The sequence below is a fragment of the Pelophylax lessonae genome, assembly GCF_965119305.1.
Source record: "Pelophylax lessonae genome assembly, chromosome: 11".
NCBI classification, from domain to species: Eukaryota; Metazoa; Chordata; class Amphibia; order Anura; family Ranidae; genus Pelophylax; species Pelophylax lessonae.
In genome coordinates, this window is record NC_138778.1 from 12,472,590 (window position 1) to 12,490,384 (window position 17,795).

The 17,795-nt window shown below is 45.5% G+C and overlaps 1 protein-coding gene across 3 annotated transcripts in view; it reads left to right on the forward strand.

Moving 5' to 3' along the window:
- MAP2K4 (mitogen-activated protein kinase kinase 4) overlaps positions 1 to 17,795 on the forward strand; it is a 78,938-nt gene that overhangs the window by 44,503 nt on the left and 16,640 nt on the right. For all 3 annotated transcript variants that reach the window (XM_082272468.1, XM_082272469.1, XM_082272470.1), the window contains 4 exons: positions 1,120 to 1,239; positions 6,968 to 7,087; positions 8,642 to 8,693; positions 10,291 to 10,418. In XM_082272468.1, coding sequence (XP_082128594.1) covers positions 1,120 to 1,239; positions 6,968 to 7,087; positions 8,642 to 8,693; positions 10,291 to 10,418 — 420 coding nt within the window. The remainder of the gene's footprint in view (positions 1 to 1,119; positions 1,240 to 6,967; positions 7,088 to 8,641; positions 8,694 to 10,290; positions 10,419 to 17,795) is intronic.

Genomic DNA, 17,795 nt, shown 5'->3' on the forward strand with positions numbered 1-17,795 from the left:
AGCAGGCTACACTTTATACAACTTTTGTTGTTCAATATTTATTTAGATTTATCTTCAACTATGTAATGCAAGGGTCTGCCTGATTGCAGACAAATTGAAAGTGTTTAGGTTTGACCTCATATTATATGGTTTTGGTAGATCTAAAGGGAAAAAATCTAAAGACTGTTGTATAGTGTGTATCCAGCTTAAGTCTTTTTTTTTTTTTTTTTTTAAAGCCCGTAGCGTGTGAAACACACTCAAAAGACTTCACCCGGTGCATAAAAAAGTGCACACACACACAAACGTGAGGAACACAAAAAGTGCACAGGGTGTGCGAACACAAATGGTCTTCCCTCCGAAGAGGTAGGACCCGAACCTCGATCCCCCGGGGCGCAAGACTCCTGACAGGGATTTAAGGTACTCATGGTCTGTCTGGCCGAAACCGGACTGACCCCGTTCTTCAGGGGGGCTGCCGAAACAGCCCCCACCGAGTACTAAGTGGGGCTCCCCCGAAGGGAGACCCCATGAGAGAGGGCGGACTAAGCCAAAAGGCCATATCCACCCCCTCCCAAGACTCAAGGCAGGGCCCGAGGACCCACACCCTACAAGTCGTGCAAGTGAAAAAAAGGTGATAGAAAGTGACAAACTACAAAGAAAAAGGTGGGGGAGGGGAAGTGGAGAGGTGAATTAGTGCCCTTGTGAAAATACAAGGGCAGGCCTTCCGGCCGGAATAAAAGTTCCTCTGGTCGAAGCCAAAAGGCCTTGCCCAAGAGGCAGGTGCTTAAAAAAGTGTGCGTAGGTGCAGTGACCATGGTGCCGAAAAACTCAAGGCGAGCTGCCCCTCACCAGTGAGAATTAAGGCACCCCTGGGCTGCCACCCCAGGGGCACATACACTACTGGCTTAAGTCACTGCTATCGGGGCTGGTGCAAGGATTGACACCCTAGGCTAAACCACCACTCCACCCCTGACTTTATTTTTTGCAACGCGTTCTTCAGTCATGGTCAGCAAGACCCCCCCCCCCATTTTAATATGAAACCCTTTCAAGCTACTAGAATATCTATCAATCTTCAGCCTAGGCTGCCACTTTAATAAAATGTCTGACCCCCCCCCCCCCCCTTTTTATTCTTTTGTCCCGCAGAGAATCCGTTCAACTGTAGACGAGAAGGAACAGAAGCAGCTGTTGATGGATCTCGATGTGGTGATGCGAAGCAGTGACTGTCCTTACATTGTTCAGTTTTATGGGGCGTTATTCAGAGAGGTAAGTCCTCCGCCATAGACATGGCTGACATGACTGAGACCTACAGAGGTGCTCTCTTGTGGGTTTCTGGTTGTCGGCCTGTCGGGACCAGCAGAACGTGGTGCAGGACAACTAGTAATGTGTATAAAAAAACCAATGCGCTAACCAAAAGAACGGGGATGTATAGGGAGAGATTGATCAAAGATGTGATATATGGTGGTAGCAGCCAATTTGTAGAAGTGTCACCACATACAATAAAGTAATAAATGATTAAGAAAATCTGCGCTAAAACTCACAAAAGTAAAATCGCATGAATCGGATAAGATGTAGTGCAAATAATCTTTCCAAAAATAGAAAAGTGGATGTGAAAAATAAGATGTCAATAGTGTGACTAAAGTGTAGATGTGCACAATTTTATAAATACAATTATATATACATAATAAATTATCCGAAATACAGATAGGCTCCTTTCACACGGGGCGGACCGTATTTTGGTCCACTTTGGCACTTTTTTTTTTTTATTTTTTTTAACGTATGTCCGCATATCATCCCATCCGTTTGCGGATGATATACGGACATCCGATTTTGCATCCGTTCCGTTTTTTAAACGGAAGAAAAATAGGGTTCTGTTCCGTTCCAAAAAACGGGAACAGAACTGAAAGGACGCAAATCGGATGTCAGCGGATGGTCATCCGCTGACATCCGCAATCTTATTGACATGCAGGGTTGTATAAAGTACTCGAAACCCATACTTGAGTAAAAGTACAAGTGCTCGATCAAAAAGTGACTTGAGTAGAAGTACTAAAGTATTCAACATTTTTTGTACTTAACCACTTAAGCCCCGGAGGATTTTCCTGCTAAAAGACCAGGGGGTATTTTGCGATTCAGCACTGCTTGACTTTAACGGACAATTGCGCGGTCGTGCGACGCTGTACCTAAACAAATTTGACGTCCTTTTTTTCCCACAAACAGAGCTTTCTTTTGGTGGTATTTGATCACCTGTGCGATTTTTTTACTTTTTGCGCTATAAACAAAAAAAGAGCGTAAATTTTGCAAAAATAACAATATTTTTCACATTTTTTTTATATGAAATTCCCCAAAAAAAAAAAAGTGAAAATCTAAATTTTTTAACATTTTCGGCCAATTTGTTTTATCCTACCTATGTTTGGTAAAAAAAATCGCAAAAAGCGTATTTTTATTGGTTTGCGCAAAAGTTATCGCGTTTACTAACAAAGGGAAAGATTTTTGTCATTTTTGTTGTTGTTTTTTTTTTTAACGCGTAATGGCAGCGATCTGCGATTTTTTTTTTTGCGACATTGCGGCGGACAGATCGGACCCTTGACTGACATTTTTGACACTTTTGGGGTTACCAGTGACATTTCTACAGTAATCAGTGCTATATATATGCACTGTTACTGTAAAAATACACTGGTAGTGAAGGGGTTAACTTTATTTGGGAGGGAGGGGATGTGTGTGTCCTAGGGGCGTGCTTTCTACTGTGATTGGCTGTGGCTTGAGCTGTAAGGACACTGATCAATGGATCTACATAGTAGATCCGTGTGATCAGTGTCTTTACACAGAGGAGAATGACAGGTGGCTTGTTTACACAAGCTGCCTGACTTTCTCCCTCTCCCCCGCCGATCGCCGAGTGACCGGCGGACATCGGGTCCGCCAGTCACACGCGCGGGGGGGTCCGTGACCACGCGGGAGCGCGCCTTGGCGGGCGTGCGCTCGCTCCCCAGACCCTCCCAGGCTAGTGACGTTAATTAACGTCACTCTGCCTGGCAGGGGCTGACCGCCGCAGTAAATCTACTTGCGGCGGTCGGCAAGCGGTTAAGTATTGCAAGTAGTGTTTTTTTTTTTATTTTTTTTTTTATTTTGCTACTCAAGTACTGAAAGTAAAAGTACAAGTACTGTGTTATGTAGTTATTAAAGAAAGAAGTCAAAAGTTTGAATATCATTGTTTTTTTATTATTTCAAATGCAGCTTTTATTTATATATACAGTAGCATTTATTTTCGTATGCGCTGATAATACACGTTTTGAGCTTCATGAAACCTGCCATCTACTGTTCTGGCAGTGGTAATTTTTATAATAGTAACGAGTAACTATGCAGCACAAAAAAAAATATTGGAGTAGAAGTATTGAAATCATTGAAAAAATGTAGTGAAGTAAAAGTGGAAGTAGGAGAAAAAAAATTCTACTCTAGGAAAGTAGAGATACCGCCTTTCGGTACTTAAGTACAGTAGTGAAGTAGTTCTACGTAGTTACTATACATCTCTGTTGACATGCATTATGTCCGTATATCATCCGCAAACGGATGGGGGGGATTTACGGACATACAGAGCGCCTGTGTGAAAGAGGCCAAAAAGTGCACAGTGCAAAAAAAAAAAATCCAGAATAAATAGTCCAAAAAAAACGAATCCATGTGCGGAAAATCTATAAATTCTTCCTGTGTGCAGTGAATCGCAGTCCAATTAGGAATATCTACAGGAGCAAAACAATAATGAATTCCTCCTGTGGCACAAGTGTATCCCAGAGAATAACCAAGTGAAATCGCCGCTCACCTTAATTGGAGCAAATTGTGCTTTAGAATCACTTTCAGGGGCACAGGGAGTATTATGCAGGACAATAGTTGCTGTGTGTAGCACTCCCCCCCCCCCCCCCCCCCAATGGTTGTAAGGTGATCCCATCAGCTTATAAATGAGAAATAAGGAGCTCCATAGTGAAGTATGTAAAAGTAGTTTAGACTTTATTAAATAAAAACACTTGAGAAAAACTGTAGCCAGTAAAGGATAGAGACTAACAAGGTCTCTGAACGGCATCTGGCTTTAAACAGTGGTACTTCCGGTTTTGCCCGGAAACCGGAAGTGACGTCACCCGGCTCCTCCCGGCGCGTTGCGTCACAGATCAACGTGACTTTAATCAAGGGTCTGTGGAGGATTTATTTTTGCATGGTGCAGGACCACTGGCAACCTGGTGATGGAATGTGGAGTGAAAGGATGAGCGTGCCAAGCTTTAGGAGGTGATTCAAATAATCATTTTTATTAGTCACAAAGGAAGTTTGGGGGTGGGGGGGGGGGGGGACATTGGGGCATTATGCCTCCAAAACAGTGCCTTAACCACTTGCCGACCGCCGCACGACTATCTACGTCGGCGGTCAGCCCCTCACAGGCAAACTAACGTAGGGCTACGTTGCTTGCTTGTGAGGGTCTAGGGAGCGAGCGCGCGCCCCCGGGGGCGCGCTCCCGCGTGGTCACGGACCCCCCCCGCGCGTGTGACCAGCGGACCCGATGTCCGCCGGTCACTCGGCGATCGGCGGGGGAGAGGGAGAATGTCAGGCAGCTTGTGTAAACAAACTGCCTGTCATTCTCCTCGCTGCAAAGACACTGATAAAATGGATCTGGTATGTAGATCCGTTGATCAGTGTCCTTACAGCTAGAGCCACAGCCAATCACAGTAGAAACCACGCCCCTAGGGACACACACAGCCCCTCCCTTCCAAATAAAGTTAACCCCTTCACTGCCAGTGTATTTTTACAGTAACAGTGCATATGTATAGCACTGATTACTGTAGAAATGTCACTGGTAACCCCAAAAGTGTCAAAAATGTCAGTCAAGGGTCCGATCTGTCCGCCCCAATGTCGCAGTACCGCAAAAAAAATCGCAGATCGCCGCCATTACGCGTTAAAAAAAAAAACAACAAAAATGACAAAAATCTTTCCCTTTGTTAGTAAACGCGATAACTTTTGCGCAAACCAATCAAAATACGCTTTTTGCGATTTTTTTTTTTTTTTTTTACCAAACATAGGTAGCATAAAACAAATTGGCCGAAAATTTTTAAAAATTTTGATTTTTACATTTTTTTTTGGGGGAATTTCATATAAAAAAATGTGAAAAATATTGCTATTTTTGCAAAATTGACGCTCTTTTTTTTGTTTATAGCGCGTGATCAAAAAATCGCACAGGTGATCAAATACCACCAAAAGAAAGCTCTGTTTGTGGGAAAAAAAGGACGTCAAATTCGTTTAGGTACAGCGTCGCACGACCGCGCAATTGTGCGTTAAATTCACGCAGTGCCGAATCGCAAAATACCCCCTGGTCGGAATGGGGGTAAAATCTTCCGGGGCTTAAGTGGTTAAGCCCACCTCTTCCCCCCCCCCCCCCCCCTCCTTGCTGATGGTAGACACACTACCATGATACTCTGAGCTGCTGCTAAATACCTGGAGCTTCTGGTTATAGGGGAGCATGTATTTCCTACGTGCAATGCAGGACACTGATGTGAGGGAATGTCATTGGTCAACCCGGTCTAAACACCATTTGACACCATTTAATGCTAGGTATGCTGGTCTCTTACCCTTGGGTCAAATACAGGAAAAAAAAAAAAAATATGAAAATCACACTTATGAACCAGGTTCAAAACTAAATCTTTGAAGAAAAATGAAGTATAATTTCTGCATATAGAGTACTGTCTTTTCTTGCCCTCCCTTCCTGATCAATGTGTAGATACATTTTTCAATCGTTCGGTTTTCAAGAAAGACCTCCTTATGAGACCCAGTGATGACCCTACTGGGGTCTTTCTGCCTGGCTAAAGTGGAACTATAGGCAAAACTTTTTTTTTTTTTTCTCTTTTAGTTTTTGGCTAGAGTAAGGGAGGGTTATAACCCCTATCGGAGATGGGGAGAAATGTGTGCGTATGTATGCATGTTATATATATATATATATATTATAAAATTATACACACACATGTGTGTGTGTGTGTGTGTGTATATGTATATATATATATATATATATGTGTGTTTGTGTAATATATTTTCCTGTTTTTAGTTATGGGACAGGAAGTGAATGGAAGTCTTTCCCAATAGCACACAGATAGCAACATTTTTTTTTTTTTTTAATATATTATAAATTAAGGGAAATCCCCGGGGGACACCCCCAGGTCACAAGAACTAGTCTTCCCATTGGAAGATTTCCCCTCTATTACTTTACTGGGGACAACCCAAAAATTAGGATATTTTTTTACTTTTCAATGAGAATGGTAAACAGGACAAATAGAGAGGGGGAATCTCCCGAACAGGGCACAGACAGCAATGAAAAAAACAAAACAAAAAAAAAAAAAAACAGGTTCTGATCCCTCTCTTCATGCTGGGGGATGGGGGTTCCTGTAAATTTAGCAGCATTCTTCTTAGGGTCTTTTTAAGAGCCAGAGCGTAGAGCATGGGTGTCCAACCCGTGGCCCTTCAGCTGTTGTGGAACTACAGGACACATGAGGCATTGCAAAGCTGACAGTTGCAAGCCTGATGGTACTTTTAGTTCTTCAACAGCTGGAGGGTCCCATGGTGTAGCCTTAGGCTTCGAGGAACACATTACTTGGATTCCTTGCTTTTCTTTATATGTGCATGTCCCTTCCTGCTGACCACTGGGCTCTGTGGACTTTAGCTGTGCTGTCTACTGATCAGTTGCTTTAGTAAGCAACTGATCAACAGATTGCAAAGCTGAAGTGTATACCCACCCCCAGGAGCATGCACATCTAAAGGGATGCCATGGATGCGTTTTTTTATATAGTGCTTTTGTACAGCAGTACAATGACTGACACCAGCCCACAGATACTATCACTTTTGCTCTGAATGTGTATATTCAGGCAAGATCTCCGCTGCTGGATGTCTAGAGTTCAAGTAAAAAAAAAAAAAAAAAAACACCTTTATAATTACAAGTAATGATTGCTTACATGGCACCTTCTCTTTCTTCCAGGGTGACTGCTGGATCTGTATGGAGCTTATGGCTACCTCGTTTGACAAGTTTTACAAATATGTATATAGTTCATTAGATGACGTTATTCCAGAGGAGATCCTAGGCAAAATCACTTTAGCTGTAAGTAAATGGTTCAGATAATTTATACATTGTTTCATTTCTAAGTAGTTGTGCTGTATATTCTGTTCCCAGTATGTACCACTGATCCAAACACTTTATACATATAACCCATCTATATAGCTCTGACATATACCGCAGTGATGTACAGAGAACACTGAGCCAGTCACATCAGTCTCTGCACCAGAGGAGCTTACACTCTAATGTCCCAACTGCAGTTAGAAACATGTCTTGTCTATCTTATCATTGGAATTAGTGGGGGGAAATAGTGCCCGATCTTTGGTGCCAGTGTAAGGAATCGTGCCCCATGGTTGGTGTCAGTGAAACGAATAGTACCCCATTGGAATTAACGGGGGGAAATAGTAACCCATCATTTGGTGTCAGTGGAAGGATTCGTGTTCCATTGTTGGTGTCAGTGGGAGGAATAGTGCCCCATCATTGGTGTCAGTGGGAGGAATAGTGTCCCATCATTGGTGTCATTGGGAGGAATAGTGCCTCATCATTGGTGTCAGTGGGAGGAATAGTGCCCCATTGTTGGTGCCTGTGGGGAGGTATAGTGTCCCATCATTGGTGTCAGTGGAAGGAATAGTGCCCCATCATTGGTGTCAGTGGGAGGAATAGTGTCCCATCATTGGTGTCAGTGGGAGGTATAGTGTCCCATCATTGGTGTCAGTGGGAGGAATAGCGCCCCATTATTGGTGTCAGTGGGAGGAATAGTGCCCCATTATTGGTGTCAGTGGGAGGAATAGTGCCCCATCATTGGTGTCAGTGGGAGGAATAGTGCCCCATCATTGGTGTCAGTGGGAGGAATAGTGTCCCATCATTGGTGTCAGTGGGAGGAATAGCGCCCCATCATTGGTGTCAGTGGGAGGAATAGTGCCCCATCATTGGTGTCAGTGGGAGGAATAGTGCCCCATCATTGGTGTCAGTGGGAGGAATAGTGCCCCATCGTTGGTGTCAGTGGGAGGAATAGCGCCCCATTATTGGTGTCAGTGGGAGGAATAGTGCCCCATTATTGGTGTCAGTGGGAGGAATAGTGCCCCATCATTGGTGTCAGTGGGAGGAATAGTGCCCCATCGTTGGTGTCAGTGGGAGGAATAGTGCCCCATCATTGGTGTCAGTGGGAGGAATAGTGCCCCATCATTGGTGTCAGTGGGAGGAATAGTGCCCCATCGTTGGTATCAGTGGGAGGAATAGTGCCCCATCGTCAGTGGCAGTGGGAGGAATAGTGCCCCATTGTTGGTGGCAGTGGGAGGCATAGCGTGTTGTATCAGTGAAAGGAACACCACCCCAAGGGCCGGATAAAGGCAAGCAAAGGGCCATGCTTTGGAGACCACTGATATAAATCATGGTGGAGACGGACTGACTTGGAAGGTGTTCATATTTTTTAGGATCTGCCCTTTTATGCAGTGCTGACGCCTTGTTCTGGGGAACTCTGTTGCAGTCATGTGACCTGCGATTGGTTAGATTTTATCTTCTGTAACCGAATGATTGTTGCTAGGTGGTTAAACTGATCTCTGTTGGTTGATTTATTTATTTTTTTTCTTTCTCCGGCAGACTGTGAAAGCATTGAACCACTTAAAAGAAAACTTGAAAATAATTCACAGAGGTGAGCCAACCCTTTGTGAGATTTTGTCACATTTCTTCACCCCCCCCCCCCCCCCCTTTGAGAAAAGGTTTAATTCCTGCTACTTTATATCTGTCTATATAATACAAGGGCCATAAAAATTCCGATTAAATGTGATTTAGGAAGGACCGCAGTGCTTGTGTAAGAAAAACCCTTTGAAGGACCTCTGCCCTTTTTAGGGGTGGTTCATACCATGCCTGAATGTGAATTGCACAGTAGGTTTGGCAGTGTGGGCGGTGCCAAGTCCGGCTGGAAAATGAAATCCGCATCTCCATAAAGCTGGTCAGCAGAGGGAAGCATGAAGAGCTCTAGAATTTCCTGGTAGAGGGCTGAGCTGACTTTGGACTTGGCACCGCCCACACTGTCAATACCTGGTCACATGATCGTGGTATCACTGTGCTTGATTGGCCAGCAAACTCACCTGACCTAAACCCCGTAGAGAATCTGTGGGGTATTATCAAGAGGAAGATGAGAGACACCAGACCCAACAATGCAGACGAGCTGAAGGCCGCTATCAAAGCAACCTGGGCTTCCATAACACCTCAGCAGTGCCACAGGCTGATCGCCTCCATGCCACGCTGCATTGATGCAGTAATTCATGCAAAAGGAGCCCCGACCAAGTATTGAGTGCATCCTATACTGTACATGGACATAATAAAATGAGTTTCACCTTTAGAAATGAATTACTGAAATAAATAACTTTTGATGATATTCTAATTTTATAAGATGCACCTGTGTGATGCAACCTGGCAGTCTGGAATGCATCACCCTGCGACAGGATCGCTATACAGTGCTCTCAATGGTGACATTGCAGTATTTGCTGCTGCAGAGAGGGAGTGATGTCCCTTATCCTGACAGTGACAGAGCAACACATGGAAGCAGTATTCCATGCAGCAGTGTCCTTCCTTATGAATCAGTCTCTTACAGGCGCTTTACAAGCGGGACGTTTTTTTTTTTTTTTTTGCATAATCGCCGCTGCCAGAAGGAAAGATGCCCAAAGGAGAGATGGCCAAAGCGTTCAATGTGCGTGAGGCCTTAAATCGTAATCTCCTTTCCTTCTCTTATACTCCAACCTGCAGAGAAGACTTCAGGCTACATTCACACCTGAGCGTAGCGTTTTCGCGCAATTTTTACCACGATTTACAGGCGTTTTTTGTGCAGGCGTTTTTAGATTGAATAGAGACCAATGGAAAACGCCTGTAATCTGCCCAAAAAGAAGCTCATGTACTTTTTTGAGTGTTGGGCGTTTTGCTCACAGCGTCAAAACGCTCAGATGTGAACAGGGGCCATTGAAATGAATAGGATTTGTCTTGGTGGGCGTTTTGAGAGCTGATCCTAGAGCAGAAAAACTCCCCAAAAACGCCCCAAAACGCCTAGATGTGAACGGAGCCTCAGAGTTTGACAGTTGCTCTGATCTGAACCTTTTAGAAAACCATTCCATTACCAGCCATGAAGTCATTGGCGGCCTCAGTATATAATGATAGATATGATTTTTTTCCAGTGGGGGGTCGGCTAACCAAGACTATAAATGATGGTAAAATGACATTTTTGTTTTGTTATTCCCCCCCCCTAATTACAGACATCAAACCTTCAAATATCCTTCTGGACAGAAATGGAAATATTAAGCTGTGCGACTTTGGCATCAGCGGGCAGCTTGTGGACTCGATCGCTAAGACGAGGGATGCTGGCTGCCGGCCGTACATGGCGGTGAGTAACCCTGTGTGATATGGATTGTCTGGTGACGGAGCGTTCTGTGGTCTAACCAGCGGTGTGGTGGTCAGGGTTGTACAGATGGGTTTGTTTATGTTCGGTTTCTCTTGTTTTCAGTGTTATAACAGCGCAGGTTAGGATTTGCGACTGTACTTGCTGCATGCTTGTTTGGAGTAATGTGAAAATAAAATAAAGTAGCGCTACCTCTCAAAAAGTGCAAATATACATGAATCTCTCCACAGGTGTAAATAATTAGTAAAGTGCAAATATGTAAATCCAAAATAAATCGTTTTGCATTCAAATGATCATCACAACTCAACCTATATCAGTCTGAGCTTCATGAAATTGGTGCTCTTTAGGTTTAATAGTAATACCCTTGTCATCTTTTGCTGCTCGAAGGCCATGCCTGTGACCTACTCTGCCACAGTTCAGAAGGACATACTACAACCATGTTCTAATGCAGCCTCTGAGATGTCATCTACCAGCAGTCCCCTACATTTTTGGCTCCAGGGACTGGTTTCATGGCAGCCAACTTTCCTAGGGACTGGGGGGAGAATGGTGATTTGTGGTGGATGGGTCGGAGGATGGGATATTCACAAATTTCCCCCGTTACAGCACAGTCCCCCTTTATATCAGTGTCTACAGTCCCCCTTTACAGCACAGTCCCCCTTTATATCAGTGTCTACAGTCCCCCTTTACAGCACAGTCCCCCTTTTTATATCAGCGTCTACAGCCCCCCTTTACAGCACAGTCCCCCCTTTATATCCGCATCTATAGTCCCTCTTTATATCAGTAGCTACAGTCCCCCCTTTTACAGCACAGTCCCACTTCATATCAATATCTACAGTCCCCCTTTACAGCACAGTCCCCCCTTTATATCAGTATCTACAGTCCCTCTTTTACAGCACAGTCCCCTTTTTATATCAGCGTATACAACCCCTCCTTTACAGCACTGTCCCCCCCTCCTTTATATCAGTATCTGCAGTCCCCCACCCCCCTTTACAGCACAGTCCTACCTTTTTAATATCAGCATCTACAATCCCCCTTTACAGCACAGTCCCCCTTTATATCAGCGTCTAAAGCCCCCCCTTAACAGCACATCCCCCCCTTTTATATCAGTATCTACAGTCCCCCCCCCCCCCTTTACAGCACATTCCCCCCCCTTTATATCAGTATCTACAGCCCCCCCCCCCTTTATATCAGTATCTACAGTTCCCCCCCCCCTTTATATCAGTATCTACAGTCCCCCCCCCCCCCCTCTTTACAGCACAGTCCCCCTTTGTATCAGCGTCTACAGCCCTCCTTTACAGCACATCCCCCCCCCTTTTTATATCAGTATCTACAGCCCCCCCTTTACAGCACAGTTCCCCCCTCTTTATATCAGTATCCACAGTCCCCCCCCCCCCCCCTTTACTGCACAGTCCCCCTTTATATCAGTATCTAGAGTCTCCCTTTTATATCGGTGTCTTTACATCACAGTTCCCTATTTAAAGGTCCTCCGTTCCCCTTCACATCACAGCCCCCCCTTATAGTGCAGTCCCCTTTACATCACAGCCCTCCTTTACAGAGCCGTTCTAATTACATTAATGTAAAGGGGGGCACTGTGATATAAAGGGGACTGCGCTGTAATGTAAAGGGGGGTATTTATGCAAAAAAAAAAATGAGTGACCAAGACCGCTCATGCTTGGAAATGAAAGCATACATTACATCACTTCCCAAGTTGTATTTTGTCTAACGAGAATTTTTGTAACTTTAGTAACCTATTTGTTTTCGATACTAGCATGCAAAAAAAGCTGATCATTCGTCCGATATTCTCATCATGTGTATGAGGATTAGGAATCTGTTGACCGGCATATTGAAGGAAAATGCCCATTTTACATGGGTCCCTTAAACATCTACAATGGGGGTGGGTGGATAGTGAATAAGAAGGGGGGGGGGGCGAGGTAAATATGGCAAAAAAAAGAAATCAATAAAAATGTTGCTTTTAGGTTTAACCACTTGCCCTCACCACGGTCGTCCCAACACCCTCGGGGCACGTATCAGGGGTGCTCTATGTTTGCTGTGTCACATGGTACAGGGCTTCTGTGACTGGCCCTTTACCCTCGATCGGTGATCAGCTGTGTCCAATCACAGCTCATCACATGTAAACAAATGGTGGTTATTGGCATTTCCTTTCCTCAGCGCTGTCAGTGTGTGCCAATAACGGACTTTCCTGTGACAGGACACATTTACACTTATAATCAGTGCCCTGATTATCCATGCAGCCCCATCAGGGCCAGCCTCGAGAGCTGCCCGTCAGGGCCAGGCTGCTTGCACTTTGGGGCCAGGCTGCTTGCACTTTGGGGCCAGGCTGCTTGCACTTTGGGGCCAGGCTGCTTGCACTTTGGGGCCAGGCTGCTTGCACTTTGGGGGCCAGGCTTGCCAGGCTGCTTGCACTTTGGGGGCCAGGCTTGCCAGGCTGCTTGCACTTTGGGGGCCAGGCTTGCCAGGCTGCTTGCACTTTGGGGGCCAGGCCCGCTTGCACTTTGGGGCCAGGCTTGCCAGGCTGCTTGCACTTTGGGGGCCAGGCTTGCCAGGCTGCTTGCACTTTGGGGGCCAGGCTTGCCAGGCTGCTTGCACTTTGGGGGCCAGGCTTGCCAGGCTGCTTGCACTTTGGGGGCCAGGCCGCTTGCACTTTGGGGGCCAGGCTCGCTTGCACTTTGGGGGCCAGGCTCGCTTGCACTTTGGGGGCCAGGCTCGCTTGCACTTTGGGGGCCAGGCCCGCTTGCACTTTGGGGGCCAGGCCCGCTTGCACTTTGGGGGCCAGGCCCGCCAGGCTGCTTGCACGTCGGTGAAGAAGGAAAATTACATATTTGCAAAAATTTGTAACACACTAAAAGTTTGGGGTTTTCCTTTGTGGTTCCCCCCCCAATTTTTTGTCTTTTTTGTATGTTTACTCATCCTTGGGTTTTCAATTTTTTGCTAAATACCACCAAAATGGTATCAGGACAATATTCGCCCCCCCCCCCCCCCCCCGGACAATATTCCCCTGGAAAACATCCCCTTGGACATAGGGTTAGAGGGGGATAATGTCCGGGGGGATATTGTCCTAGAATCCACCAAAATAAAGATATAAATGTTTATATGGGTACAGCGTTGCATGACTGTGCACTTGTCATTCAAAGTGTGACAGCTCTGAAAGCTGAAAATTTGCCTGCGCGGTAGGCAAGTGGTTAACACTGATTTAGGAACAGACTTTTTTACCCAGATTCCGGTGGTTTAGGTGCACCCCAGTCCATCCTCTGTGGTAAAGTAGCATTCAAAATGTTACAGAACTTCTATTTTGGCTGCATATTGACAACCAATTTATTACAAAACCCAAGCCTGTGCCCATAGTTGTGTTATGAAGGATCTTTCTTGGTGACTTTCTGATGACTTCTCTGCAGGGCTGTGACTGTATGTGAGTTGGGTGTACACCATCCCCCGACTTTCTGTGCACTCCTTTTAGATAGATATTACATGGTGATCCAATCTCCTGCAGCATACTGGCCCTTTAAGGTATTTTTATTTTTGCGTTCCATGTGAGGTCACCAGTATCTGGTATCTGAGTTTCCGAGCCAAGTTTGGCAGTTAAGTGAAGGCAGCGGGGACCCGGCAGAGGCCTCCACGTCACTGGGAACGTTGTTGGGTCATTCCCAGGGTGAGCTCAGCACAGAGGAATGCTCCGTCTCCGAGGCCAGGACTTCCTATCCGAGTAAAAATAGAGGTGACGTCTGATGCCGGGGGTTCACCCTTCACTAGCGTGATGAGTCACTGCGCTCAGCTGTTACATAATAACCGGCCTATTTATCAACATCAGCAAAGAGTCGACTTCTTTCCCACAGCTGGAGCAGGACTTATTTCTGGCTTTAGTTCTTTATTTAAAGGACCACTCCACCCGAAATCAGACTGCCGCAGTATGTGTCTGGAGGTGATGGTGATCAGAGCTGTACATGGAAAGCCCAGTTCATTGTACAACCTTGTTAGTCGTTGACAGCAAATCGACAAGCTGGAAAATCTTTGACAACTAAACATTTTGTAGGGGGGGGGGGGGGTTTAGAGTAACAAAACCGCCATCAGTGCCTCCCATTGGCTGTACCGGGACCCACCTGTGCACCTCTGATATCTGGGTGCATTATCAGGTAGGTTATTGATGGAAGATATTAACAGACCTTTACCGCACAAATCAATGAAGGGCTCATCTACGCTTGCTTCCACTTCAACCAGTGGCGGCTGGTGCTCCATGGGCCAGGGGGGGGCGACAGACGGACCACACCATACCCCCCCCCCACACCAGCCCGCACCCCCCCCCCTCTCCTCTCGTCACCGGGTCACCCTGGCTGGGGGGGGGGAGACAGAGTAACAAAACTGCCATGGGTGCCTCCCACCTTTGCACCTCTGATATCTGGGTGCAGTATCAGGTAGGTTATTGGTGAAGATATTAGGAGACCTTTTATCACGCAGATCAATGAAGGGCTCATCTACACTTGCTTCGACTTCAACCAGTGGCGGCTGGTGCTCCATGGGCCAGGGGGGGGCGGCAGACGGACCACACCATACCCCACCCCCACACCAGAAAGCACCCCCCCCCCCCTCTCTCGTCGCCGGGTCACTCACCCTGCCTGGGCATGTGGAGGGAGGGAGGGCAGACGGCTTCTTCTCCATCAGTCTCCTGCGTCTCCTCCCTCCTCCTCCATGGCCAATGGCATGGCTTCTCCTTTCGGCCAAACGGGAAACGGGTCTCAGGACCCACTTCCTGATTGCCCAGGAGGAGGATCCGTGTGACAATAGCGAATATTCATTCGCTATTGTCACACAACTGGGTGGGCTCAGGGCGCAGTACTCTGCGCCCCGAGCCCACCCTTTTTTGAAGCCTATTAGAGCCTCTGGCTCTAATCACGTGCTTCAAAAAATGAAAACCCCATTGAACTCCATGCGTCCGGCGCCCTGCAGGTAGATTAGGGGGTTCGGCGCCCCTGCGCCCCCAATGGACTTTAACATTAAAGTGCCCACCACTTCAACATGCCCTTCTTACAGTCCCTGTACAGCGAAGATCAAACTAGGGGAGGGCAGCACCAAGAACCAATCCGTGTATGTGCAGGCAAGGAGCATACTGATGACAGGGTGTATAAAAATCAATGATTTAAAAAAAAAATAAAAAAAAAATATTCATTTTTTTTTTCTTTTTTATTAAATGAAACCTTTAATAAAATGTATTTAAAGATCATTTTTTATTGAAGATACATTTATTTAGTTTGTTCAGCATGAAATGGAGCTTAGTTATGTAGCCAGGAGGCTGCATATTGCGCAATATTTACATTTTTGGTAAATTCAATAAATCCAAGCTGAGATAACATGCACTGCATTGATGCAGTCACACAATTTCACAGTAACCAAAGTTCAGGAATATTCCTTTTTATCCCATTGTTTTGCAAATCTATGTACACTACAAACTGTATGATTGCATCAGTTCTTAGATCGCCATTTTACTAACCTGACAGCTTATTATACTAAATAGGAAACTTTTTTTGCAAATATTAAAGAGTCTGATTCATGCTGAATAAACTAAATTATTATTGGTATTTAGATCCATTTTTACCCCAAAAGAATTTTATTAAATTTAATAAAAATGTAAAAAATCAGATTTTTATAATTTAAAAAAAAAAAAAATTTAATTTTTTTTTACCATTGATTTTTATCCACTCTGTTTTGTTTGCAAAAAATAAGATTCTAACTACCATCAAGAATAAGTCCTTACATTTAAAGAGTACCTGTCATTTCAGATCCATCATGGCAGCGCCTGTTATAGGCCATCCTCTCACCTGCTGCCGCCATATCCCTCTCGCCTTGTTGTGTCACTGCCACATCACCAGCTGTCCAATTAAAGTGAATAGGACTGTCGGTGAGTCCACAGCGGGTCAGAGAAGGAGCCGCTGTGGGACAGAGATGACAGTTGCTCTTTAAAACTTACGATTTTAATCGAGTTGATTTAATTGGAGCTTTTTTTTACTAGTGATTTTAATCAACTTAATTTAAATCTAACCCACCCTGGATAGGAAGGAGAGCAAGCAGAGAGGGATGAGCTCATCACTGCGCTGCTTCTCCTTTCACTGTACAGTCACAGGTTGGAAGTAGATCAATGGCAGGCTTGGCTCAGAGGAAGCAGGTCAGGGTTTCTCAACCGGGGTTCATCCAGAGGTTGCTAGGGGTTCCTTCAGCAAATTCGGCCTCTCCGATGAGTTCCCTCTGACGCCACTGATCTTTTTTAGCTTTCTGTAATGGGGTAATTCTTCCCAGTGACCACCAGTATGAGGAGCATTCTTCCCACTGACCATCACGCTAACGTATCATGAGTTGTAGGTATGGGTACATTTTTAGCAGGCATTCCCTGAGACCGAAAAAGTTATTTCATGGGTTCCTCTGTGTTGAAAAGGTTGAGAAAGGTTGAAGTAGATTGAGTGATGTTGTCCATCATTAACTCGGAAGACTGAAAGCATCTAGTGGTTAAAAAGAAGTACTGCAGGTAAAAGCCCCAGACTTTAGGTGAGTATTGCTGGAGAAGCAGCTTTATTTATTTATTTTTATTTTTTTGGGCTGTTCATTTTTATTTTTGACTGGAAGTGTGCAGCACTGGGATTTCAGTTTGGCTGAGATATTTGTTGGCTCACTACAAGGAAGTTAGATCAATTGATTTCTATCTGACTAATATTTGTATGCGCTGCATTTTTTCTCTTACGTCCTCTGACAGTCTCCGTCCGATGGTATTAGCCTTCACTAATGGGTAATGGCGCACTCTGCAGGAGCAAGGCTAGGCAGATAATTATCGGGTTAATACAAAAAAAACGTTTGTACCTCAGCACGCCACTAGGGGGACATCCCTCAATCTGATATTACTTCAGTTTTATGCTGCCTAGCTCAGGAGCTGGTTAGGTGTTCTGAACTGGGACTTTGTCTCAGTTTTCTTATGGTTTTTTTTTTTTTTTTTCTGAATTCATGTGTTTTTTCTTTGCACAATAGATTTTTTTTCTCTCACTATCACTAGTTAGTCATTGATTCCTTTCCTGGAGGACTACAAGTGACTGCAGAGCTGGGCCTCGGACTGGGTATCCTAGATCCTTTATGGAGTCCCAGCCTGCCAACAAGCGTCGCAGGTTACTGGTACGCCCAGGCCCGCAACGACAGTGCCCCTCCATATGGGGACGAGCCGGCAGAGCTGCGCTTCCCAGAGGATGTCTCAACCCGGTTCGCCTGCGTGTTGCCAGCATCCTTCCATGGCTGACGGCCAGGGCCGCTGATAGGGGGGGACCACCAGCCGACTTGTAGAGGGCCCGAGCACACAGGGGGGCCCACACAGGG